This window comes from Vespa mandarinia, chromosome 14 (genome assembly GCF_050613455.1).
Source record: "Vespa mandarinia isolate Hongniang chromosome 14, ASM5061345v1, whole genome shotgun sequence".
Lineage (NCBI taxonomy): Eukaryota > Metazoa > Arthropoda > Insecta > Hymenoptera > Vespidae > Vespa > Vespa mandarinia.
Window position 1 is genome coordinate 5,184,363 of NC_140823.1, and position 27,262 is coordinate 5,211,624.

At 42.7% G+C, this 27,262-nt stretch overlaps 1 protein-coding gene across 14 annotated transcripts in view; it reads right to left on the bottom strand.

The window, feature by feature from the left end:
• The window catches only part of Rdl (Resistant to dieldrin), a 52,565-nt gene extending 42,248 nt beyond the window's left edge, over positions 1 to 10,317 (bottom strand). For 11 of the 14 annotated variants that reach the window (XM_035862714.2, XM_035862707.2, XM_035862712.2 and 8 more), the window contains exon 1: positions 9,857 to 10,317. In XM_035862714.2, coding sequence (XP_035718607.1) covers positions 9,857 to 9,954 — 98 coding nt within the window. In that variant the 5' untranslated portion in view covers positions 9,955 to 10,317. Of the gene's footprint in view, positions 1 to 4,288; positions 4,534 to 5,925; positions 6,053 to 9,856 lie in introns of those variants that run through there. The other 3 variants (XM_085661297.1, XM_085661296.1, XM_085661295.1) reach the window with 3 other exon arrangements.
• Positions 10,318 to 27,262: the final 16,945 nt, after the last annotated feature.

The following is a 27,262-nucleotide window of genomic DNA, read 5'->3' on the forward strand; positions in this document are numbered from 1 at the left end:
GCGTTCCACGCCAATGCGGACTCTCTCTCTCTCTCTCTCTCTCTCTCTCTCTCTCTCTCTCTCTCTCTTTCTCTCTCTCTCTCTGTCTCGACGCGAAACGGGGGCTTGCTTCGATCTGCCAATCATAGGAGTCCGATTCTAGGAAACACGATGCTCTCTTATACCTTGCCGTGCCATCATCACAGCCTTCTATTCCTGGTGAAATAAAATCGGCTACGAACGATCGAGTCTATTCCTACTCCTTTATTTCAATTCGAATATTTTATGTTAGGTCGAAAGCTCATTTTCAAATCGATCGGTAACGAGCGATCTCGTTTAACGACGAAACGTTGAACATGGAAAAGAGATTGCTGATTTTTCTTAAAGGTTCACGACCGTTTCGTTTCGTTTCGTTTCGAGGCCGAACGATGGAGTATCGCCGACCTCCGACAAGCTTAATCTCACAATTGACCTTGATTACCTATAGGTTTAATTTAGCACGCAATGAAGATTCTCATTCGCGATAAGAAACACTTTAGACCACTCTTCGTCGTCCCTTTACCAACGCGTAACCCTCCTTGCGATATTCATTCCTGATCTGCTTCATATCTTTGTATCATCTTTCATTTAGTTCATCGTTTTTTTGTTCTCACGACTTAAAATGCACGCGATTAAGGTCAGGCAACGTCTATTAGCGTATAATAACCACCACTATTATTATTACCTTGTATTAAATTTTGAGATATATTTTATAATTATTCGTTCATCGAACGAACAGAAAGTTGACGAATCAAGGATTTTTAATCAATGAGACGCGTAAAATTCACGAAATGATTCATTTTTAAGTGCACGTAATGGCTCTTAGTCCGATCGTGCTAATATTCACATGCGCGCGTACTAATATCCAAATAGGGCTGGATCTCTATGTATATATATATATATATATATCGGTCAACGATCTCCCCTTCACACTCGAAACAAGGATAATACGCATGAATCGATCGCGTGGCACATTGATCAAGGAGCAGCGGCTCGTTCAACGTGCTCAAGCGGCTTGCAACTTGTACAGAAGGCTTTGGAGAGAGAGAGAGAGAGAGAGAGAGAGAGAGAGAGAGAGCGAGAAAGAGAGAGGGAATGATTATCGGTAATTCACTTTCCAATAATGCTATTATCTACGTAATCGTGCTGATTCTGTAACGTGACTAGACGAGTTCGCACCTCGCAGAACGCATAAACATTCATGCACGCACACAAATACGTGTATTTAAATACATCCTCTATGCCTCTATCAACGGATTATACTTTCACGTATGCGCTCATATGTGTATTCATGCAAAGGCCAAATTTGACATATCAGAGAGAAAGGCTGAGAATCCACAAACGAGCAACGCGCTCGGATTATTCAAATTCTTGAATGTATCTAAACATTGATGTATCTATTAATGTTTATCTTTTTGACGAGATGTTAACTCGTTGAGAAGCATTGGATTTAGATAAAAAAAAAAATTGAATCGAACTCGTTCGTATTTTCCAGTTTTGATTCGATCGAAAAGGTCATTCGTTTGAGTCGTCCTGTCGGCATTCATCGTCATCCTTATTTTTTTCCTTATTTGTTCGTCGTCGACGACGAACGAGGAAAGTAAGACGGCGCTTGGGCGTAAACCCAAGCACGGTCACGTAAATAGGCTTTGTTTCGGCCCGAATGGATCCTGTTCCGGTACGTCCTTTGACGCGAAACGAACCACCGAGTGAGCACCTAATGACGCCATCGCGCCTATGGTTTACGTTGTTTATGAATTTCCATGTTGAAACTATGAGCACGGGTGGGTACTACGTAGCACGTTTGAATAATCAGAGACACCGAGAGGTATCGACATAAATCGTTGTCGTCCCGGTTCGTTAATTTTCACTCTCGTTCGTTCAAATACGAATTGTATTGTTCGTTTGTTCATACATTCATTTGTCGGCTTTTAGACGTTAATTAGTCTTTATCTTGGTTTAATTAATTCCTAATACTTTTGACATACATACATAATAGATAGGATTCATTGGGATATCTTGGTAACATTACCGACCGTTTTCCATCCGTTTATCTAACAAAGAATTTCAGTCGTAATGTATACGAAAGCTCATTAGCGGGCGGGGGAGGAGGTAGCACGATAATGGGGGGAATAATATTTGCCATTTGTGTCAGGCTTGTTTGCAATATCTGCCGATCGGGATAATCCCCTGCTCCTTCCAAGTGCGTATATACGCGGTTTCATGTTTATTTGTATTTGAGAGTGCACACTCGTCGCATGATTAACATTCGCTGAATGTTTCGATAAATAAATGATAAATCATTAGGGATTTGGCCGAACAACTTTTCCTTTTTTTCTAAGGTATTGCAGCAATTTGTCCTATTTGGATGACACGTCGCGCGTGTAGGCACGCCGAACGACCAGTATCGAAATGGAGGCCGACACGTCAATGTCGTTGGCTATTTTTATTCGCAACTGCAGCCACGGTATTCGACGGAAAACTACTCAGGGACGAAGGTGCTTCGATTTTCCATCGAATCTACGCTCGTTGCTTCTCGATTAGCACAGGAGACGATACCTATCGTATGAATATCAGATGGTTCGGAATTTTCTTTCAAAGAACCTTTATCAGTCATTACTTTTTTTTCCTTTCTTTTTGTGTCGAAAGGCAAATTTTGAAAAACGTTACCGAAAAGCAACGACTGAGAGAATCTCTCATTCTTCTAGACGCGAGAAAGTAACAGGTTCCATTTCTTTCTACATTTTTACTTCCTCTTCGTTGTCGACGTCGCGAAAGCATAGCTTTTACCATTTCTTTATTCGTTGTTAACGTCACGTTGTTGTTAAATGACGTTGATACCGATACAACCGTTACCGTTAACTTCGTAGAGGCTATTTTTACACGTGAAGTGTGAACGCCAACGACGAAGACTACTAGAAGGAGTATGCCGACGGTAACGACGACGTTTCTCAGGGCTCGATAAAAGCGTAGGTATGCTAGTTAATTATATCAGTACCCCATTACCGTGCCAGTATACCGCGTGATTGCAATGGCTTTTTATACACGTTCGTTGAGGCTACGTCGAAGCGGCGTATCGTTGAAACGCCACTCTGACGGTGGTTGAAAAAGAGGGAGGTGCTGCTGAAGACATTGACGATGGGTGGGGGAAGTTGGTCGCTATGTTTTCTCTCTTCCCCTCTCTTTCTCCGTATACTTGGTTACAATCATCTCTACGGTTACAATCGTTTTTTTACAACAACGAGCAGCTGTGCATATACAGCAACGACAACGGCAACGAGCGACCGCTGCATAGACAACGAAGGAAGGAGACACAACGGCCGGCACCACATTACTCGGAGCTTGCCTTCGGACCTAGCGAGATCTGCGTAAATACGGGCGAGTAATTACGTTGCTGGAGGGAAATTACCAGTTACCGGCTCGCCGTTGAGTTTTATCCAATTAGAGGATTGCTTTGGCCACCCTGCAGAATGTTCTCTCTCCCTATTTCGGTCGCCTACTCTCGCTCTTTCAACTTCGTTTCAGTCTCTTTCGTTCTTTCCAGTCGGCTGCTAGTCGAAGCGAAAAAATTCCCTAGACGAGCGCCGTTTTCATTACTCGCGCGTCTTTTTTCATTCTCTATTTTTTCCTTTACATTCTCTTTTTCTCCCTTTTCTCTTTCGCTTTCCTACTCCCATCATGATTCTCTTACTATCAAAGTAGTACTACTTAGTCGACTTACTCGCGTAAGTTACCACTCGGTCAACGATGGGAGCCAGGCCGAGCCGGTATTTTAGAAAAGCGAAGCCATTCTCGTCTCTATAAATAAAAGGGCTTTCGCGCTCGCATCGCTCGTCACATCGATCGGACGCGAGAGATTCTGCGATGGAATCAAAGTGCTTTGTGAGTCTTGCGAGTGTTAAATATAGAAAAAAAAAAGAAAAAAAAAAAAAAAAAAAAAAAAAAAAGAAAAAAAAAGAAAATAAAATAAAGGAAAAAAGCGAAGCGCACGCACGACGACACGTAAACGCAAAGATGTTTGAGGGCAAGCGCACGATTTCACGCGCGTCATATCGATCGTTTTTTTTTTCGATCAGATCCAATCGGTCTAATAAAATCTCTGTTTGCGCGTCAACGATCGCAATGAATGCGATGCGAGATATTTCATATCTTATAAAGCCGTCTCGAGGACTTAGTTCGTGACTTAGTCGCGACGAAGCAATGTTAAAACTGTATTAACCGAACGAGTTTCCACACGAGTTTGGAAATTCGAAGAGTCGAGTTAGCTTACCGTTTATGATATTTGTTAAAAACTTTTAGGCGTCACACCTTAATGCGACCCAAAAAGCTCTTTTATTGCAACCGCACTTTAATTCACATTACACCGTGCTCACCCGACTATGCATCTCTCTCTCTCTCCCTCCTCTCCTCTTTCTCTGTTCGTTCATTTGCACATGCAATTCGCATACACTTTGCGTACATGAGTTTACGGACGAACTAGCATCGAAAATATTCGAGCAACCAGGTCGATTAACGTCATCGTATCGGATCTCGGTCACGCGCTTTACACATGTCTATTAACGAATACGAATGCACAAACGAGTAAAGAGAAAATGTGAGAAGAGAGAGAGAGAGAGAGAGAGAGAGAGAGAGGATCTCGACTTCTGGGCTTTGCAATATAACTATCGGTCGAACGAGAACGACCGTTCGAAGCGGAGGCGGCGAACGGACAATCAAGGACGCGGACGTTGGTTAGCCGAGGGTGATGTCCTCGCCATTGATTGGCAGCCCTGACCGCGTCTCTGCTTGCCAAGGTTCCGGTATGCAGACCTACGGCTTTGATTGCGGCTTACACGAACGAAACGACTCTGCTTCGGCGAAGGTTTTTCGACGTTTTCATTTTCTTTCATCGTCGCGACTCGTAAAGATAGACGAAACGAATTTACAAGGAATCCTTTTTAAATAGAAACCTGCGTGTGTTCGAGTTAAAAGGAAGAACGAATGTTTCGCGTGAAAGTCGGTTAGTCTCTTAAAAGGATATATTTTATTTGTTGGAAACAGGAGAATACCGTCCGTTGATTCTCGAATCGATTAAAAATTGGGTCAGTCCTTATTGGCACGTGTTTCTAACGTTCTCCGAAATAACTGCTGAAACGAGTGTTGTCCCTTCATGTTCTTTCATCGGGCGATCATGCTCTTTACGGGTCCGCCTGTAGGAAAGATACGCAAGCGAGTTCTTCTCTCGTAGATCGGGCCGACGAGATAGATGCTCGGTACGATTTTCCGCGATGAACGCTTTTCAAGGCGATTCTCCGCGTGGAACCTCGATGCGAAATCGATCGTCGTAGTCACCGAGGAGACCGACTAACGAATCCGATCGTCCCTCGGACTCTTTTCCGCCGTCTGCAGTCCTAGTAGCTAGAGCTCAAAAGTTATGGACGTTGCTCGTGTGCGACTACGCCGACCGAGTTTGCGTCGGTGTGTTGGAGGTCCCATTGATTTCTTGGCCCATGTCAAGGCTGCACGCGAGAAAGCCCCTTTTGCCTCTGGGCACCCACGCGAGCTCGCCGTCAACCGCCTTCGACCTCCCACGACCCTCCCCCCACCGGCCTTATCTCTCTATCTCTAACTCTATCTATTCGACTACCTTCCACTCCCTTCCACTTCTCTATCATTTTCAAGTCCGAGCTTTTCGCGAATCTTTGCAACGCATTTCCATCCACCTGTCACTCTCTGTCTCCCACGGATCTATCCTTTTTCCGTCAACCGTCTCCGTTTACGCCAAAAGAAACGTCGACCGACTTGGCGGCACTCCGATCGCCTTCTTTCTCCTTTGACCACCGAGCTCCCTTAAGCGTCGTCCCTAGGCCGACATATCTAACACTCCCCCTCCCCTTTTACTCCAATTCCTTATCTCTTCGACCTTACATTTCGTTTTCCCATAATCAACGAGGTATCGCTAGGTCAACTTTCTCGAAGCTGTCCGCTCTTCTCGCGAGCACATTGATTCTTGCTTGCGCCCTTTGTTTCCACTAGTCACTCGCGGCTATAGTCGACTTCCGCGAGTACGGATGTGCCTCGGACTCGACCTGAACTTGGCTCGATTTAGATTCTATTTTAAAAGAAAGACCTTCGAATCTACCAATTATATCATGCGAATACACACACACACACACACACATTTTCTAATACGTTATTCTTATCTAATCCTGGTCGTTTGTTCTAATAAGTAATGGAATAAGTCTAATAAAGAGGAATCGTCAATGTCATGGAGAAAATGTTCGAGCGAACATTCGAAGGGATAGGAAAGAGTTAACGACAGGAAGCAAACGAAAATCGCTTCTCTTATCTTTCGGTAAGCTGGCGTCAGCGGATTAGCCGAGCCTGTAGTTCCCACGAAATCCAAAGGTACATATTGGCTTGGTCGCAATGCACATTGAAAATAATCCAAAATATCGCTCGATTCGACGAAATATCGTTCTTCTTCAAAGTACTTGCCTAATTTTTAATGGATTTAAAGTGGTTTCTCGGCGCTCCTAGTTGACCACGCTCCTAGAGCCCAGTCGCGACGCTAGTATTACACTAGTCACCGCGAATTTACGAGCTAAAAAAGTATTGTCTCGAATTCTATGGTCACCGCCGGCTAATGTTTCAAATTCGTGTGAACTAAAAAAAAAAAAAAAAAAAAAAAAAAGATACCTGCGTACGAAAAACGTTTGAAGTAATCGTAAAGCGTAGCATGCACTATGGAAGATATTTAACGAAAAATCGATCGAGCGCGTTGAGAATCGAAGAAATAATTCCAGTGCGATTTTCAGTTTTGATCCCGATGAGAGACGAGACGAATGCTTAAACGTGCGCCGTATAGCTAGATGTAGAACATAATGTTCGTACATAAACACACGTATTCAGAGAAGGGTGCCAGTAGTGAAGTACGGTGAATGACCAGACAGTCGAAGGCTCGATCAACCGCGTTGCCGGATATTACTGATACCGAAGAGTATTCGATTTCAACGTAACTGGGGGAAGTTTCATCCGATTAAATGGCACGCAACAACTTGATGAATCTTCTCTGAACAGGTAATAGGTACTTTCACGAGTCAATCAAAGATTGCATTACGCGAATCGAAAAATCTTTGATGTCATTCGAGCGAACATGAATTTCTTTATAAATATATCTAAAACGAAACGTACCGTTTCTCCTCGATCGACGGTTCAATTAATTTTACCGGCAAACGAAAAATCTACGTCAATCGAATCGAAAGAACTTTCGTTTAATCAAACGAATAGGTAACTATAGGTAAATAACTATCGGAGGATTATTGCTTTCGGCACGATCTAGCGTCGAAGAAAAATGAAAGATTTTTATCGCGATCATTAGAACGCAACGGCGTCAATCAGAATCGCAGGGGCATTGTTGCAGTTTCATCAATCATCTCTATAAGCGCGCGCGCGCATTAATAATCGACTGTTATTAAATATGCATCGGTTGTTTGTCGTGCGGATATGCCTATATCGTCCGCCTCCTTCCTTCGAACATCGTTATTGCCAACTTCTGCCCTCGAGATGTCAGCTACTAATTGTCTTTCTCAAGAACCGCAAATTTCGAACGGGAACGTGAAAATCGGTGATCCGCGATGGCGCGTCACCATCGATCGATATCTTCTCCATCCTTCTCACTTAAATCGTAAAAAATCTCGCGAAGCGAGATTACCGAGATCGGACGACTTTCGACGAAAACAAAAGCGGCATTCCACTCTAACGAAGCGTCTCGACGTTCATCCTTCGTAGAAAACTTTCGCATCGATGGATGATTTTTAGCTAATTTCAGCTCGCTGACTTTTCCCGTTAACGACGATTAAAAATATCCTTTTTTACATATTTTATCAGTATTTTCATATTTTCGCCTTCGGTACGATCTACAAAGTAAGTCTATGACGCGTGAAAGTAACGAGAAATTTGGTTCCAGCGGTTCCATGTAAAGCACGCGGGCGGGCGCGCGCGCCTGCCTTTCCTTTCCGGGTAAGTGGGTCAGAAGACTGTGGAGTCGAATGACTTGGCACGATTTTTCTCGTTTCCGCGTCAGACTATCCGATGTTTTCACGACGAAAACACAACGATTCGCGACCGGATGAGGTATCGCCGTGACGCTTTCAATTCCCCCAGCCCACCCACCGAACTCTCACGAGTGAGATAGGGGGACGATGCTTTTTCTTCCTTCTTTATTCTTTTTCTCGTTCTTCTTGCTCGATAAATGTTTCCACGGGCGGGAGATAAGAGAAAGACGTTAAACTAGTCCCGTTCGACAGATAAAATTCTGAAACGATAAATCGGACGGAGATATCAACCGAACGGATCGCTTCGATTTTTACTCTTTGAAATTTCAGTCCGATCAAAGATTTTATTTTGCAACTAGTAAATTTATCGAAGGGAATTGGGAACAATGAAAAGAGGAAGTTTCGTTTGCAGGCAGAATCGAAAGATGTTGCTAAATCCGAGATGGACGTCTTTCGTGATAAGAAAGAGGACGATTTGCCGGTGGTCCAAAAAAATGGGAGGGGACATGCTGGCTGCAAGATAGATAGACGGATAGATAGAGAGACGAAGAGGGAGAGAGACAAAGAGGGGAGGATTTGGAGTTCTGCCACATCGGGAGCACCCTCCTGCCTCGAGAGCTCTACTGTGATCACCGATACCACACTACGGAACGTTCGCGGTTGGTACTCGTAGGGTTTGGAGGAGCCCGAAGAGAGGCACGACCCTCGAGAAGGAAACAGGTGGAACGAGACGAGACCGTGCTTCGAAGAAAAGCGTAAATATTGATAATTCCAGCCAACTATACTTCTTCCTGTCGTCTATACAGTATGCTAATATATTATCATATCGATTATCCACGACAATTATACGATTCCATCTGACAAATAGGTTCTATATAGACAATTACTCTGGTCGTCTATTCTTATTTTTGTTCTTCAACTCGAATCGTTCACGGGAAACCTCATTAGTTGGAAGCATGTTTGAACGAACAATCTTCGTTTTTGTAGGATCGATACATGCTGAAACTTTATCCATCGGAATAAAGTATTTTTCGCGAAATGTTTCGAGAATCTTTCATTCGTGAAATATCTTTAGGAATGACCATTAATCTGGAATAATTGAAGTTCGAGGAGGGATGTTCGTTAACATTAGCGAGGTGATACGAGTTAGGACGTTGTAATACGCGTCCGAGGAGCTCGACATTTACATACTATCCAAGAGGGTGTTTCGACAGCCTTCGGTGTCGCGTTCCCGTCGCTCGTACATAAGCATCATGACACCTCGCACGAATTGTCTCAGACAATTTCAACGGCCGTTGAAACATTTTCGCTCGCTATTCGTTAGATATTATTTTCCGTGATAACGATCGAACCACATTTTTTCAAACGGACGTAGAAGTTATTTCACTAGAGAAACACGGAAAACGAGTGGATCGACGAAAGAGACGAAAGAGAGTTAGAACGAATAGGATACAAAAGCGCGTGGTCGAGCGTAGATAAAGCGAAATGAGGGCAACATTGCGAATCCGCCAACGACGTATGTACATATCTCATGCGTACAAAGAGTGAGAGAGAAAGAGCCTGACTTTCAGCCGATTTTTCGCGAATATTTAACGCGGACGATCGATTTCATTATCCCGAGTATGTTACGAGCGTCGAAACTCGTTTGTCAATTTTTAGTAGGTGCAAATGAACGGGAGAGAGAGAGAGAGAGAGAGAGAGAGAGAGAGAGAGGGAGAGAGCAAACCATTGTTTCTTCGTTCCCCAATATAAAGCTTAGAAATATATTATCGTAAAGTAAACAAAAGAAAGATTTTACTTACGCAGCGTGCGCGAAGGGTGCCCAATGAGTGGCAGGCAGCAAAGCCACCGTGGCCGCGAGAAAGACGAAGCTCCAGGATGCTGCGTTTAAGGACCTCATGTTCGCCGCCGATTTTACCTCGTTTCCCTATGTAACGCGTGCGAGGGTCGTGTAAGTACGTGTACGTGTCTTTGTAAAATAGAAAGCGGATGTAGTGTGTATTATTGTGTGTGCGGTCGTACGTGTTTGTCTGTCTTTGAGTGCCTATGCGCGCGTATGAGTGTGTGTGTGTGTGTGTGTGTGTGTGTGTGTGTATGCAAGTGTACGCTTCCTGGCCGCGAACGATGACGGCCAAGTCGGCCTCGAAGGCTGCGACAAGGACAACGGCAGAGACGACGGCAAGGACGACGGCAAGGACGACGTCGACGGCTGTCCTGAGGCGTTGCTACCTGGCGCGTTGACCCGGCGCCTCTCTGCGTCCTGTCCGCGACTCACCCTCCCTCCCGCCCTCCCACCCGCCCCGCCTTCCAACCTCCGTCTTGCTCCCTCTCGAAGCCTCTCCTTCTCTCTCTCTCTCTCTCTCTCTCTCTCTCTCTCTCTCTCTCTCTCGTTTTCCTCTTCCTTTCTCTCTTTTTTCTTCCTTTTTCCAACTTTTCCTCTCGCAATTAGGGATATTACGCGTGTCAGTAATCCTTTCCCAGTTTCGTCTTCACTCTCACTCACGAAATTTTTTCTCGAAACACTGGACGATCCACCCTCGAATGTTTATTACCACTCTCATCACGAAATAAAATGTGTGAGTTTTATACTACGACGAGCAATCAATGAACGCGTGACCACCGACACGAGTAGTACTTTCGATTAGTCATTCGTTAATCGTGATAATGCGTCGCGACGAACAAACGGATTCCTTCACTGAAACACCAATTTCCAGAGATTCATTCTCCTTCCTTTGTCTTCCTTTTTTTCTCTTCTTTCAATTCTTCTTTTAATAAAGGAAAGGATTTCTTTCGAGTTGACTTTCACACCTTAACGATCTCGTTCGTCGCATCGACGTTTCTCTTCTAACACCTCGAGCAAATCTCGTCCCTCCGACAACGAAGGCTCACCAAGAGAATCGGAAAGATGACGCGCGGAGAGAGAGAGAGAGACGACGAGGGACGACACAGTATACGTATATATAACGGGAATGTAGATATTATTATTTCGATGCCGTTGTATAGGAGACGCGGAGAGGATATTTCTTCTTTCTGTAGCTCTCCCTTATTTCTCCTTCCTCCGTTTCCTTTATCTCTTATAAGTTCGTTCTTACTCGACGACGCATCCCCAACTCGCTCGCCGGCTGATCTGCGTGGCCGGCTTCCACAGAATCCTTACCTCGACGACGCTGGACATTCTCGCGATGACCGAGTCGTCCTCTTCTCGGTTTCTTCCTTGGCCTTTTCCTCGTCGCCGACGTGATCGTCGTCTTTCTCGTCGACGTCCTCGTCGACGTCCTCGTCGTCGTCGTCGTCGTCGTCGTTGTCGTCGTCGTCGTCGTCGTCGTCGTCGTCGTCGCCGTCGTCGTCGTTGTCGTCTTTCTCGACAACGAACTTCTCTCTCTCTCTCTCTCTCGTTACCTTCCTTTCTCGTGCTCTCTCTCTCTCTCTCTCCCTCTCTCTCTCTCTCTCTCTCTCTCTCTCTCTCTTCTCTCACGGGGACACTCGGTCAGCACCCGCGCTACGCCGCTACGCGCTCGGGAGTGGCGGCTCTCGCGTCTAGCCCGGCCGTTCCATCGCGCAAGCGCCCTTTGTTCCTTCCTGCCTGCCTCCTACCTGCTTGCTTGCGTGCCTGCCTGCTTGCTTGCCTGTCACCCTGCCACCCTGATGTTGATACTGCTGCTGCTGCTACTGCTGCTGCTTTTTCTTCTTACCCTCTCTGTCTCTTTCTCTCTCTCTCTCTCTCTCTCTCTCTCTCTCTTCTTATTAGACCACCCGAACCTAACCCGAATAGTCCTGCTTGACTACTACCACTCTCCCTCTCTCTTTCTCGTATCCGTACAAACTATACCTTCCAACCGCAAGCTCAACTATAGGATTGTTCGTTTATTCTCTGGCCGTTCCGATACCTCCCTTCTTGCTGTTCCTTTCGTGCTTTACTTTAGCACCTATTCTTTAGTACCAAGATCCATTTCTATCACAGAGAACGTTCTATGTCTTTTCACTATTAAGTCATTGAACGCTGAAACTTGACACGTTTTTTCGATCGTATGTAATTCGATCTTTAGTTTCGTAAAAACGTTTGACAGCGTGTCTGATCGAACATCGATGTGACTACTTAAATTGATATTGTCCATTTCGATGGAACAAAACGAGAATTTGATTGACGCCTTTCCAATGCTAACTAACGACGAAGAGTCACTAACGTCGTTAGAACTGTACTGGAAATTGCATATAATAATGCGGATAGGCCTCGTAAGAGGACAGAGTGTACGAGCTTTCCAGCCATGCCACTCTGAATCGAAGCTCGGAGGAGAGAGAGAGAGAGAGAGAGAGAGAGAGAAGGGGGGAGGGAGGGAGAGAGAGTAACGGGGTAAACTTTGAATATGCTGTATGGATAACGCGCCTGCGCTTTCGACCTTGTGCTGCGAGAAACCGACGGGGAAGCGGACAATGCGCGTACTTACGTAGATAGCTCGACGTGCGTGAAAAGCCAGCGAACGAGCGATGCCACGGTGAAATGAAAATGCGAATATTCTCTTTATCGAGACTATCAATAAGGATTTGTCAGTTTTTAACTTTATTATCATTTTAATTACGATCGTTTAACGAGTTATCCATCGATTCGGTCCTTAACGTCTTTCTACTTGATCCTTTTTTATTCATTCGGATCGATGTCTAATATATTTCGCAATCGAGATATAGTTTTCTCTTCTTAATTCTTCTTCTTTATAAATCGTTATAAATGGATTCTACGTAACACTTGATATTAATATCCTATTAAAACTATATAACGAAATCTCTTTTAAACGGGTCTTTGCGGAAGACGACGCTCTATTTTTTGTAACGCCTACGGTATGAAAGTTATCGAAGCGATCGAATTGCACTAAAACGCGTAAGGACTATTCCGAAGCTTAGGGGAAACCGAGAAGGCTCGATCGAACGGATGGTTTGCCTTTTGCTATTCGAGTATTTGGAATATTCTCGAATTAACCGAGCGCGATGTTTCGCCTGGTACATTGGCATGGTTGAATATGCAAGGAGTCAGTCATGGGAAGGAAAGAGCGTAAAGGATAGCGAGAGAGAAAGAGGATGTAGTCGACATTAGTTACGGCTTTCGAACTATGTATTTCTCGCGTGAAAGTTCGTATACGTCGATTTGACGCTGGAGCATTTCGGATAAGTTGAGTCTCGTCTTCGAAGCATTCGCCGATTCTTTGCTCGACTAACTCTCGATTCTTCCTACTTTTATCCTTTTCGAGAATTTACATCGAAGAATTGTATATTCCCTTGAGCTCCTTCACAAGTGTTTCGCGCAAATATTCGAATATTCAGCATTACGTACGAAGCGATCTATCTCGACAACACTCTCATCCTCTTACAGTTATTTTTCCCCGTCTTGAGCTCGCTTCATTATTTATGGCAAACTTAATTCTTCATAATGATAAACTATCTACAATCGATCAAATCTACTAAAAATTAACTTATGGGTGCTCTCACGTTGTATAATAAATCTATTTTGAGTGAGTTCCCATGCGATTGCAAGCCTGCAAAGCATGGAAAATAACTTCGATAGGTATTCGCGTAAAATTAATGTCAAAAAATATCTTCCGTTGGTTCGCACTTGGAAAAACTCCACTAATTAACGAGTGATTTAGTCCGTCCTAGTCGATCGACATTCTCTTCGCGAACTTGCCGGGACTACATTTTTCTCTCTCTTTTTCTACCTGTGTTCCCTTTTAAAACAGCCGTATGCACAAAAGCGTCCCTTTTTTCCTTCCATTCTCTCTCTCTCTCTCTCTCTCTCTCTCTCTCTCTCTCTCTCTCTCTCTCTCTCTCTCTCTCTCTCTCGCTTTCCGTTCACTTCTCCATATTCTTTTTTTTTCCAAATATAAAAGCGACGAGACGAGTTTGGTACTTCACTCGAAGGGAACTTAAGCGTTCATTGACCTTTTAGCTCGTCCATATCGCTTGGGCAGTGATTGTTACGCGTCCGCGCGCGTTGTATTTTGCTGTGATCTCGAATAGCCAGTGGAAGGAGCGTCTAACGAAATCGATACTTCCTAACGAAATCGATACGCTTTTACACAACCGCGAGCTTATAACGGCAACGAGTTTTCTCCTTTTATTTTTTCATCTATACGTCGGTACAAAAAGTTTTTTGGATTAGCAAACAGGAAATTTGTAATTTCGTCGAAGAAGAAGTAATTGAGTTTGCAGAGTGAGACAGAGAGAGAGAGAGAGAGGGACGAAGAAGGTTGGAGGATGGTACTCGCTGATGCAATTTCACGCGTAATATAGACGGAGCCGATTATTTTTGCAAAAGTATTACTTTTTAAGAGCGTATAACAGATAGATACTAGTCTTTCGACTTACTTTTTCATATTTATTCGATACACAAAGTCAGTTTAAAATTGCACGCTTCGCTTTTCATCTTTCCAGCTAATTGTAATTAATGAATTATCCAATGTAATTTCTCCCATTTCACGAGGGTCGTCGTTAATGAGAAGCGTATGTACGCGTACATAAATACGTAAATACAAATGTTACGGAAATACAAAGCACCTGAGGACACGTTCGATCGATCGGCATATTTTCATTCGGATGCGTTCGACAGGAGCGTCGGTAGAGGCTGTGATGTGTTGGCGTTATTAGCTGTGAGCGAGTTAGCTAGCGAGCCAGCATACTCGTTTCATCGGCTTTGCCATTTCCTTCTTCGAGTGAGTCCTCGGTAAGGCCGACGATACAAACTAATTAAAAGAGAGAGAGAGAGAGAGAGAGAGAGAGAGAGAGAGAGAGAGAAAGAGCCGTTTCTGGCCGCTTATTCCCCGTTATTAACTGCGTCGTCCCATTTCGTCGTCGCGTAATATTTGCGGATGCTTTCGTATCGAGAAAGGCCGATATCGAATGCGTCTCGAGTAGCTACGTACATATTTACATATATCGTAGACAGCAAGTATCCAGTCGATCGATCTTTTAAACTTCCGTAATATATAGCTAATATCTTCTATTATTATTATCGTTTGTTTGACAAAAAGAATAAATATCTACTTACTCGGAAAGATAATCGACAACTATTAGATCGATTGTTTTGCGAGTTAGATACAAGTCTACGTAGGAAAGCGATTTAAAGTATTTTTGGTCGATCGAATAAACGAATAAACGAACGAACGAACGAACGAACGAACGAACGAACGAACGAACGAACGCAATCGATCGTATTGCTCTCATTCGACGCGTGAATAAGCATCAACCCTCTTTTATTCCCATCGTTCTACTCTTGGAAACAAAATTCTCATGCTTGATCTTAAGCGATAGCTCGCTTTCGTTCGCTCATAAACCCATGCTCCTAAGCGTAAGCACATGAATGAACAAGTTCATATGCTTACATCATTCTCTCTTTCTCTCTTTCGTTCTTGGTTCATTATATTTACATTCGTATTTTTGAGCTTTCCGATGAATTACTATGCCTATCCATATATATATATATATGCAGGTGCGTATGTATATAATAAAGCAGAGACACGGTAAAGAAATTTTCCTCGATTGCGTGACCTTTTCCGAAAACATAAAACATGTAAATACATAGAATAAAGTCGTTTATATGAGAGTCGTGTTATTGGACTCGGCAAGTTTTTTCGATACGTAGGATGTAACGTGTCATGACACTCGGTTCGATATCCTTTTACGTCATAATATCGATTGTAGCAAGACTAATCGAGTGAACGGTTAGTTGAAAAACAATTTTTCTTAAGCTAACAATAAAACAACAAAGCTAAAACGATACACATAGAATTAAGCTATGTTTACTACTTGTTTTCCTATGCGTAGGTATAATAATGTAGGTATAATAATATCAATAATGTATATATTAATTAGGTCTTTAAGACGATAGGACGAAAGGTACATGGGGAGGAAAATAAAAGACTGTCTCTCTTTCTTTTCGTGTTAATTGTTAGGATTGGCCACTCTGCATGTAGCCACTAACGGCGCACTTTATTGTCGTCATAGGAAGAAGAAAAAAATAAGTAGACGAGTGAAAGGAGAGCGCTTGCGCGAGAGATCAAAACCAGCGGAGCGGCTTCTGTGTTGCCTGGGATGATGGCTCGTGGTCCGCCTATTGATCTTGGTCGACGTAACGCTCCCGAACGTACTTTGTCTCTCGTTCTCTCTTGCTCTCTTTCTCGCTCTCTCGCTCTCTCTCTCTCTCTCTCTCTCTCTCTCTCTCTCTCTCTCATTTTCTCTCACTTTCTTCATCCTAACGGTTCTCTTTCGTTCCTTTTTGCGCGATTGCACACGCGTCTTTGATTACTTCAGCGCGTCTCTGATTGTCTCTCATCAGGCAACGCTACTAGAAGGATTCGCGTCCAAGTCGGTAGTCACTCCCTGATTTCCGATTCTCTCACGCTTGTTTTTCAACAACGACTCGTCTACTCTTTTTTTCCCTTCCTTCCTTTCTTTCTCTTCGCTTCGTTCTTTCCAGCCAAGGGGCTCTTCGTCCCTTTCATCCCCGTTCGTTAGCCTTTCAGCTTGCGTAGACTAGCTACCTAGGCTACGATCGAATTTCCCTTTTTGCCTCTGTGATCATCTCGCTTCGTTTCTTCCCAATTGTCTCGCGCCTTACCTCGATCGCTTTCTCCTCTCCGACGTCTCATTAAAGCTCGCTCTAATTGCGAGTCAAACGATTCGCGATTCTTCCATTTTTATTTAACAACCTTCGAATATCACGGTGAGAGAATGGTACCTTGATTACGAATTAATGTACTTCCGCGATCGATTCCAATCGAATATCACCTTATCGGCGTTTAACGATCTAAACGATATCAAGAAAATCCCTTTTAATGAAAATATCAAATGACCGATCGTTGATATTCTCATTGAACTTTTTATTCGTCCACGATGCTAAGAATATAAATGATTAATTCGTACGATTAAGAGGCTCGACCTTCTTATTCGCTCATTACTCTTGCATGCGCGGCACCCTTAACGCGGACATCCAGCCTTCGTGATTGATGGCGACTTTTCCTCGCCCGCAAACCAGAGGAACGATTACTTCCCTATCCTTCGCGAAACTGCAAACGCCGTTCTTCTTTGTCGGTTATTTTTAAGAACGGAAAGAATGAAAAACCGAAAGGACGAGATGAATTAGCAGAAAAAGATAAGACGAATGGATTCGATGAATTTTCTCTTGCTTTATGACCAACTTTGTCGTCCAACGATAAGGAAGAATTATTTTACGTGTAGACGGTTAAATTGAAATAATAATGATAGGTGCATACGTGCACATTATATACCCATTTCCATAAAGTATACTTACTTAACTTATTATTTGCACAAGAGGAAACTAGAAAATAGGATCATATAGGAGGAGAGAAAAAAATGATAAACGTTAAGGACTCCTTCTTCAAATACATATATACGTACTTGGCCTATTCATTTTGAGCTCGCAAGGAAAGTCCTACGAAATGATATCTTCCCGTTTGTCATTTCACGAGTGTCGTTCGACAACCTAGACACATATCTAAGTGGTAAGTCGATACTCTATGCAACACGGACGCGCACGTATTCGCATACACCTAGTAGCTACCTACCATCTACCTACCTATGCAGATGCAAAACGGAGAGTAAGAGAAAGAGAGTGAGAACGAGCAAACTGACAGGATCGACGTGTTTATCGAGGCTGTCGTATCCGCGAGTATACCGAAGGGAAGACATCTCAAGTACTTAACGTGGCAGCAGTCGAGATTGAAAATGCAACAGGCTCGAAGAGGGTAGGCTCGTTGGGCACGATACACAAGCTGCTAGCTCGCGAGCTAGCTACATAGGTCTCGAGGTCTCTAGGCTGATCGGCACCTGCCTCCAATCTTCTACCGATCATTTCCCGAGTCTCTTTTCCAGGCTGCCTATCGAATCTCCGTCTCTTTCTCTATCTCTTTCATTCTACTCTTTTAGCTTACATTTTTTCCTCAGGGCGTGGCGTTCAACAGGCCTGGCATCGTGCCATCATTTTCTTCCTCTCTCTCTCTCTCTCTCTCTCTCTCTCTCTCTCTCTCTCTCTTTCTATCTCGTAGAGATATAGATATATAGGTGATAGGTACCTATCTTGCGTGTTGCAAAAGTTTAGAAAATAAGGACGAAAGAGCGAGGCAAAATCAAACATCTAAATGCGATTCTTTAACGATGTTTTTCATTCAAGAATTGTTAGGCGGTCGTAGTAAGACGATTATTCCGTTTCTACAAAGTACGACGTAGATTCTATGAGATTTTGATCTATATACGTGTGCATACACACATATGTATAACTACCGGGACGACAGTTGCAGAGATTTCAACACGATATCTCGTGACAATTTCAGGCAAAATGTGTACAACATCGTGGTTAAGTTGCGCGGATCTTCGCGCTTAACGAGTCACGTTTAATTTCGTAGCATTTAACGTGTAAGCCAAGTAAACTAAGACTTGTTGATTAAGAGAAAAAGGGAAAATGATGCGCGTTATTCTTCCTTTCCAAAATACATTTCTTTGGAAAAGCGTTTATCGTCCGCGGTCGAAATTATTTTTATCGTCGAGATAAAGAACGTCGTTATCCTTCGATTCTCTGCCAAGGAAGTTTTTAGGGCGAGAACGTTCGCATGAGAGGAGGAAGAAGGAGAGAGAAAAAAACGTCTATGAATGCGAGAATGCTTCCTCGTCAAAGACCTCGGCTCATCCGATATCCTGTCCTCATCTTTTTTCGAGCTCGCATCATAAATTCGTCGTGCTTTTTTTTTCTTTTTTTTTTTTTTTTTTTTTAACCACACATGACATTTGATTTAATACCGACGACGATGCGCTCGCGAAGCTAACTGCTCTGTCGATCAAAAATGTCCAATTCTCGCAAACAATTATGGGAAATTGTTGTTTGTAATTATATCGGTTGCGTTATTACGTTAATTGCATTAACAAATATTGAAATAACGAAGTTGTAATAATATCGGAGAAATTTATTACATTTTCGCAGTAAACACAATGTTTTATTGCTTTTGATGTTTGACGTTTATGAAATTTTTCATTGAATCGAATTATACTGAAACAATTCCGTTGTATTTGCATCGATTTTTCGTTCTGATATTTATCGAGAACGAGCAAATGCCTCGAAATGCTTGAAATTGGAGATTTTTTAAGGCACGCATAGGTTGAAAGGGATTGTCACGGGTGCATCCCGCGTAAAATCGTAACGGTGCGGTATACCTTGAGAAATGCAGAAACTCGTTAAAAGGATTTTACGGGAAGAAAAGAAGGCCGCGCGCGACGGCGCAAAGTATCGAGCTATCGATTTCACGATTCGCCGGCACGTCCGATAAGGCTAACCACATTACCAGAAGCACCACCACAGTCATAACTACTCCTTTTCTATCCTACCTTTCTGCAAGCTCCTCTTCGACCATTCGACCTTCGTTTGCTTCAGCGATCTCTTAGCCGTTTCAGTCATCGGTGTCGAGTAAGTTTAACGGCATGTTAGTATGCTTTCGTCCATCTTGCTTTCTACGAATAGTTACACCGAATGAGTGGTACACAGGGTTGGAATTGCCCTGGCATTGGGATGGCATTGGACCGATGCTCGACACAACGATATTGGGCCGCAAAAGAGAATTTATCCTTAGATTCTTGCTCTCAAACGACTTCTCTCTCTCTCTCTTTCTCTATGCGTGTATACTCGAATACGTAATTAATGTATTGGAAAACTCACAAAATACCGAAAGAGAAAGATATATTTGTCGAACGATAGAGAAGAGAACAGTGGAGAAGGAATCGCCAGGTGATAATTCTTTGGACTCGATAAATGCCGCGGTTAACCGATCGATACTTGTGCACAATTGGACGAGAAATCCTAGGTAAACGCGACATTCCCTACGTAGACTAATATCGAGTAGGATAATATCTTCCGTTATCTAGAATGAATGTTTCTGTGAATTTTATCGCGCCCATGTTTCCTATGCTTTATGTTTGCTACTGACCCCCTTTCTTTTTTTTTTTTTTTTTTTCATTTATTCCGTCAGCGTATTTACTTTATTACGGTTTGCTCATCGAGCAAAGTAAAAATATCAATTTTATTTTCCGTAACGTGGTAAATGGACAACCTCGGACGTAAAAAGTTGAATTAGAAATTGCTCGACGCATCGTAAGACATTACGTCGTAATGATCCTCGACGTTGACACGAATTCGCAATCAATTTGGAGGATTAAATTTAAACGACATCTCCGCAGTTGAGAGCTCGAAATACTGGGAAAGTGTTCTAAGCCTATTACCTGTCGCGGAGTTAGAAGCTCGCACGGTAATACAAACTGGATTAACGCGCAAAGCGCGGAACGTTAAGCGTGTACATGTTTAGTCAACGAGTCGAGTTTTTGCATTACTCTTATTTAACGTACTCGCGCGTTTCTCTAGTTCAAATATTTTTCCCTTTTCTCTCGAACACGTTGAAAACGTATAATCCATTATAAAAACGACGATTTTCCTAGAGGAACGATGGAAAATCAAAGGATTACGCTCGGAATCTACCGCTTTAATCGACATTTACTCGTTTATTTACTATTATTATAAAAATTTAATTGGCCACGCTCGAGTAGAATTTCGAAGAGCAATATTATTAATTATTATTCTTACGGTAAGAATAACTTACGGGAGATTCGGATGTTTACAATGTGAATATGGAAAATTTATGAAGCGACGTCACAAATACATTTCTTCGAGATATCGAATGTATCGGTTAACTCGGTTCGCCCATTTCGTATACTCACGTACTCTTTTGGGCGCATGCAAAAAGAAGCCGCGTACGTATCTACGCGCACGTATATTTTATACTTTTCAGCTTGCTCTCACAGTCTTCTTCCTATCATTCTAACGTTATTTTTATACATTTTTGCGTATCATCTCCTTTCTTTTCTCTACTTTCATATTTATCGAAAGTTGATTAGGTAGTTTTAACTTTTAGGTAGTTTTAAATTTTACTCTATCAATTCGATATTTTCAAAGGGGTCCCGTCGCGATAGCGCTACGCTAGAACGAAAGAAAACGAAATGTTCATTTATTTGACGGCAAAAATAGAAAATGTTTTCAATTACTTTTGAGCGACGTCCAAAGATCCCCATGTGCACCCCAGTTACCTTTTGGAGGATCTTTCGAGGATGCATTCACCGAGATAATAGAGAGTACGTTAGAAGAGCATCTCGAATCGTGGCAAATCCGTGCACGCGTTCACCCCGAGTTTGTAACGAAAATGTATAGAAGAACGACAAAGAGGTAGGAGACGTCGGAGGATCGTCTGAGAGTCGGATCGACGCGACGCGAGGTGAAAGGTCCAAGGGGTTGACGCGGCCCGCCAATCGGGAGTGTACTCGCTCACAACGGAAAGTTAAAACGCCACCGCGATACTCGAGGTGTGTTTTACACTCGCTGCTGAAACACGTACACTAATACGTAAAACGGAATGTATACCCTTATTTTACACTTTATGCATGGTGTATTACGTGGATATATACGTATGCGGACGAAAGAAGAGGGCGGATAAATGTGCACGCGTTCTACGCACGTAAGTGATACACCTGTATTTCTTGAAATACACACATGGGGGCGGTTATATTTCGGAGTAGGTAGGAACGAGCAAAGCAAGGCGAGAGGAGCCGAGTCGAGGGAAAAGCGACGAGACTGCAGTGCAGTAAAGTGTATCGTAAGCCTAGCACATCTGTGACCACTCTCGGGGTCGCAGTGCCCACTTTCGACATTTATTATTCACACACGTCGCAACACGCTACGGAAGAGGTTTTCCTCGATTTGCAACTTCCTTTACTATCTCGAATTACCCGACTATTTCTTTCTTTCTTTCTCCCTTCTTCGAGAAAAGAGATAGATCGATCGGGACTAACGGATAGATTTATCGTCATTCTGCCGTCGTTTCTGGCGGCGGGAGCTCCCCCAGTCAAGGTAAAACTACCTCCCATATGATCTAAATTCCTGAAGGAGAGCAGGGAAATGGGAAAGAGGCCTTCGAGAGGAAGGAACGGGTCTAAATCCTTCTCGAATTAATATTCCATACCCGAAGAGCAACCTTTTTACGCGTGCCCATCCTCGCTACGAGCTCGTTGCGAGCTCGTAAACGTGCTCTTCGATCTAAGTATCCTTTCTACATCGATTTACGATACTCGTTTGCGAAGTCCGTGTGAACTTAACTATTCCTTTTTCTCCTGACGTTCGACCTCCCTTCATATTGGATTAACGAGAATTTAGCGAGCAAAAATACATTTATGTATAATATTTTATATTTTAATGCTGATCTCTTTACTCGTCGTTACATTTTTGATACATTTTTACAAAATTCTTTTCGGAAAGCAATAAGATACTATATCATCGGTCTATCGTCTATAAATGCAATAGAGTAAAAGTTTAGTACGAGAAGGAATATACCGGGTGTGCAATCAACTATTCTCTCTCGCTCTCTACTCGATTACGGAAATCTCGATTCCCTACTGTTCACGAAGCCGACGATATTCGCGGTGGATTGACTTTTCCGATAATAGGTACATAATATACCTACTGGGTATCCCACCGTGAATGCACCGAATTGATTTAAGCCAACCCATATCCCCGAACCTCGCGGTCGCACAACAAACGCTTCGTCCCGATCCCGATTCCGTTAGCTGCGGACCGACTTCCTCGAGTCAATCGAAAGTTCGCCTTTTGTTCCTCCTGCGTACGCAAACCTCCTAGACGTATAAGTATATGTAGGCACATAAATTGAGATAACCGAGCCAGAGGAGCGCCAATTGACAGAGGAGCTCAGTACGAACCACGTCGTGTTCGCATTTAAACTTAACGCTTTTGTAATTACTTGTATAAATTATAATTATTGTCATTAAGAAATTTGCAACTGGATATACATAAATGAACGTTCCGGGTGGAAAGTCTTTGGAACGATATCGCTCCGATTAAATCTTTTCTTCTTTTATTTTTATTCGCGAAACGGCCTGGCATTTGCCATTTGGATTATAACGAAATTTCCTACGTTTCTACGTACTACCTAACTATGCACGTAGTTAAGTGGTCAATTACCTTTGATTTTCTCTCGGAAAGTCCTTTTTCTTTTAACGCCACCAAAGAGAAGGAAGGAAGAAAAGTCGGTTAAGGTATATTTTCAATTTTGTACAAACGGAACATCGAATAACGTAGCTAGGAGCTCACCCATATGTCGTATCGCGAAAAAAAAATATCGTATATTATATCGTATAACGAAAAAAAAAGTGAATAAGAGAAGAGCAAAGAAGAAAAATCTCGATCGTTGGTTTCAGTTTCTCACTGAAGCAACGAACGCGATTATTTTCCCGTGTCGATCTTCGTCTATCTTTCCGTGCTCGAAAAGTTCGAGGGGATAATCGAAAAGACCTTCGTTCCTTTCAATAACGAAGAACCGTGGAACGTAAAATTGCACTCGGTATTCTCCAAAATTAGGGCACCTTTTTAGAACGCAAATACGTCCGAGAGTTCATTTAAAATCGCACAAAGACCCTGAAATGTTCCTTTTTCCCTTTACTTTCTCGATTTCCCTTTCCTCCCGCTCTTTCACCACTAACCAGCCCATATCATCCTTGTCGGAAAACAAGAACAAACGAATGCGATACGTCGTATTTAAATGCGAACGAATTTTTCAATTACTTGAAAGTTAACCTTTGATTATTTTTATGGCGCCTCTCTCATTATGTCATTACCGATCGATATAAAAGTGTTGCTACGTTCTATTACGAAACTCTTTAGTAGTTCTCGAGAAAAAACTGTTTCCCTCGAAAGAATTAGAAATTGTGCAACGGTTAGGATTAATTAAAAGTTAATTAAAAGTTGCCATATTCGAATGGCAGCTCGTGACTATTCTAGCATCAATTGTATTCCGCACGCAAATAAAAAAGGAAAATAATACGTTTGCCTTGATAGACGAAAGATCTCCTTACTCAACGCGTAATTAAATGATGAATGTCTCATTCGTCGTGGGTAAAGTCAAGGATTAATTATCGTCGGCGCGATAATCTCGAGTCTCCCGATGCATTCTCAGATGCTGCGGTTTTCGTTAGAATTGCTCCGGAGGCATTACGTTGGCGTATGTACCGAGCATATACGACCAATACTTGCGTAATAAAGCGTCGACTGTGCAAACGGAATCTGTGGTAGTAGGACCGCAAACGTCACTAAGGGACCGGGGCTATGCTCGTTGTTCCAACACAAGGGCTTCAAATTTGTAATTGTAGCTCGAGCTCGCCGGCCTATGGTATATACCTATACATATATATGGTATATTTGGTGTATATATATATATATATATATATATATATATATATGCATGCACACATATATAGTCATAAATATATATGTGAGTGCGCGCGCGTGCGTGTGTGTAGACATATAAATATGACTTTTCTCGTATAACCCAGCCAAAAATTTGCTCGGAGCGAGCCAAATTAAAATCGATCGAAAACCAAATGATATGAACCCTTTTTGTATGCAAGCGAAAACGTTCATTATAATCACTTGCAACAATTATATAGATAGATACATGAAATTCAAATATTGTAGGTGAATTGCATGTGAATAAAAAATGAATACCTATTCCAATGTAAAAAAGGAGAAAAGGATGGATACGTCCAAAATGTATTCTCATCTGCAAAAAGAAACTAGACTTTATTCGTACTGGACGAAGATGTAAACGAGAAATATCCTTTTGATTCATTTTCAGATTAGACTAGTGAAACAGTAGAGAGCTCGGCGAAGCGCGAGAATCGAGTCGATGCATTGCAAGTAGCCTTCCGGGTCGCGTAACTTCTCGCTCGCGTGACTTTATGGCGTTTACGGGCATGATCGTGCCGGCAAACTCTTCGTGTCGTATGCGCGCGAAAGTAGGTGTATAACGAGAAGAGGAGGATGTTGATGCGAAGAAAGGCAAGAAGGGACGAATGAGACCCAGCAGAGAGCATAGACGAAGGAAAAAAGGATAGGTGGACTCGTAAACGAACGCTTTTACTATCCTGCATTTCAGGCAAAAGTGAATTATAAGATAGAATAAACTAAAATCAAATGAACAAGTAAGAAAGTAAGGAAAGTAAAGAAAAAAGTGGAAAAAGAGAGAAAGGGAAAGCGAAGTGAATAAACGTAGTTTCTTTCGGCGCGTCTATGTACGGGCTCGCGCGTTTAGGTTTGCGTCGCCTCGTGTGTTTCTTTTATGATGACTTTTCCGACGACGCGTTAACACATCCACACGCTAGGGAGCATACACATATGAATAAGCCACATTACCCTTCATAACGTAATGCAGCTTATTCATACGTTTCTATCCCATTCCTATACGGATCCTCGTGATGCGCGCATTTCAGTGGTTCTTCGTTTTTTTGCTAACTTCCTGCCTTATCTCTTCTTCTTATAGTTATAAAAAGAAAAAAAAAAAACATAATAAACAACAAGTCGTTAAATTAACGCCACATCTTTTATGCGATTCGTTTTCGAAACGATTTTATTGCTCTTGATCGCGTTTAATGAGCGGAATATTTCGTTGTCGTGATTAAGAACCACTGATATACGCGTACGTGGAATACAGAGACGAACACACACGTACGAAGGGTCGTTGAAGGTATCTACGAACGGCAGCTAGGCGGTACGCAGGACTCAAAGAAAGAGAGAGAGAGAGAGAGAGAGAGAGAGAGGGAGAGAGAGAGAGAGAGACGTGTAGTGCATACGGGCGCGCGCGCCCGCGTGTGTGTATCGCGACCCTTCGCTTCATTCACATATTCTCGAGTGGCGGAATTCTTGTGTATATCGCGCTTACCTCCTGCTTTTCAACACTACGACGGAGGATTTAATTTAGCTTAGCACGCGAGCACACACTAGATTCGTCTTCCTCTCTCCCTTCATTAGGTGTGACGACGTAGGTCGTGTTGCTTGGGAGGAATAGTGAAATGAAAGGATCGAACGTAAAAATGAATTAGACTCGAATCTAATGATCCGCCACGAACTCTAAATTCGGTTACTTTTGTTTTTTATTATATAATGTCACCTATCGAGACATTTGCTTCTTCCTAACGAGTTTTAACAAAGACTTTGTCCTCATCTTTTCTCAATTCATTGTCCTTTATATCTATATTGTATCTCTCTCTCTCTCTCTCTCTATCTCTCTGTATGTGTCTCTCCGCATTATTTAATATCTCGATCAAAATATCTTTGTATATCGTTGCTCGTACAAATGGTAAAAGAAAAAAGTGTAAAGAAAAAAAAAGGAAAGAAATTTAGAAAGTTTGTCAAAGAGACGCAGGCACTTTTTCTGTCTCGAAAAGAGATTTTCCTCTGCGGTAGAAACGTCTGGATCGCTGCACCAGGTCGTCAGGGTCGCGCGAGGAGGCGGTAATTGCCAATTAACTGTAATTAATGTAATGAGCCAAGTAGCACGATCAACTATATCCACGTCGCCGTCATTATTTCTCTCGGTGTTAAAGGCCAATTTTGAGGGTAGTTTTTCGCTGGCCCGATAGTACCCATCAAGTCTCGTGATTATTCTCTGCCTCTTAGCGGAAGCACCCACGGCCGATTCTAGTTTGTAGAGTTTGGCCCCTATCGTATCGTATCGTTTCTTCGAGATCGCATTTGATCTAGCGACTCCTAGAAAGGCATTAATGAAGGGAACTATATCGCTGTTGATATTATGTTAGCTTCGAAACAATGGATACGATCGCGTGTCAAGATGGCGGTGCTTTTCAACGATAGCGGTAAAGGATCCGATGCAGCCGCGCCTGTCATTCTAATAATAGCTACGACCACTTAGCTAGCGCGGTGGCAGTCACTGCAGCAATTTTAGTAATTACCCGATAAATGTTATTATAGGCTCGTGCTGCGATACTTGCCGTGGAGTACGTTGAGTAGTAAAAATAATAATTTGCGATAGAACGATGGGCTAACGTGGGCGGAGGGGGGGTAGAGAGAGAGAGAGAGAGAGAGAGAGAGAGAGAGAGAGAGAGAAAGGGAGGGAGAAAGATAAAGATATACCTACAGGGGAAAAAGAGGAAAATTATTTAATATCTCGTCGATGTGCACTTGACCTGGATGACGAACAAATAATATCTTCCTGTAAGATTAAGCGATAAAATTTCTTGATCGATTCATTATGCTCTTTGCCTCCAACTCGCAAGTACTTATTTACTTTTTTTTCCTTTTTAGCCAAGTA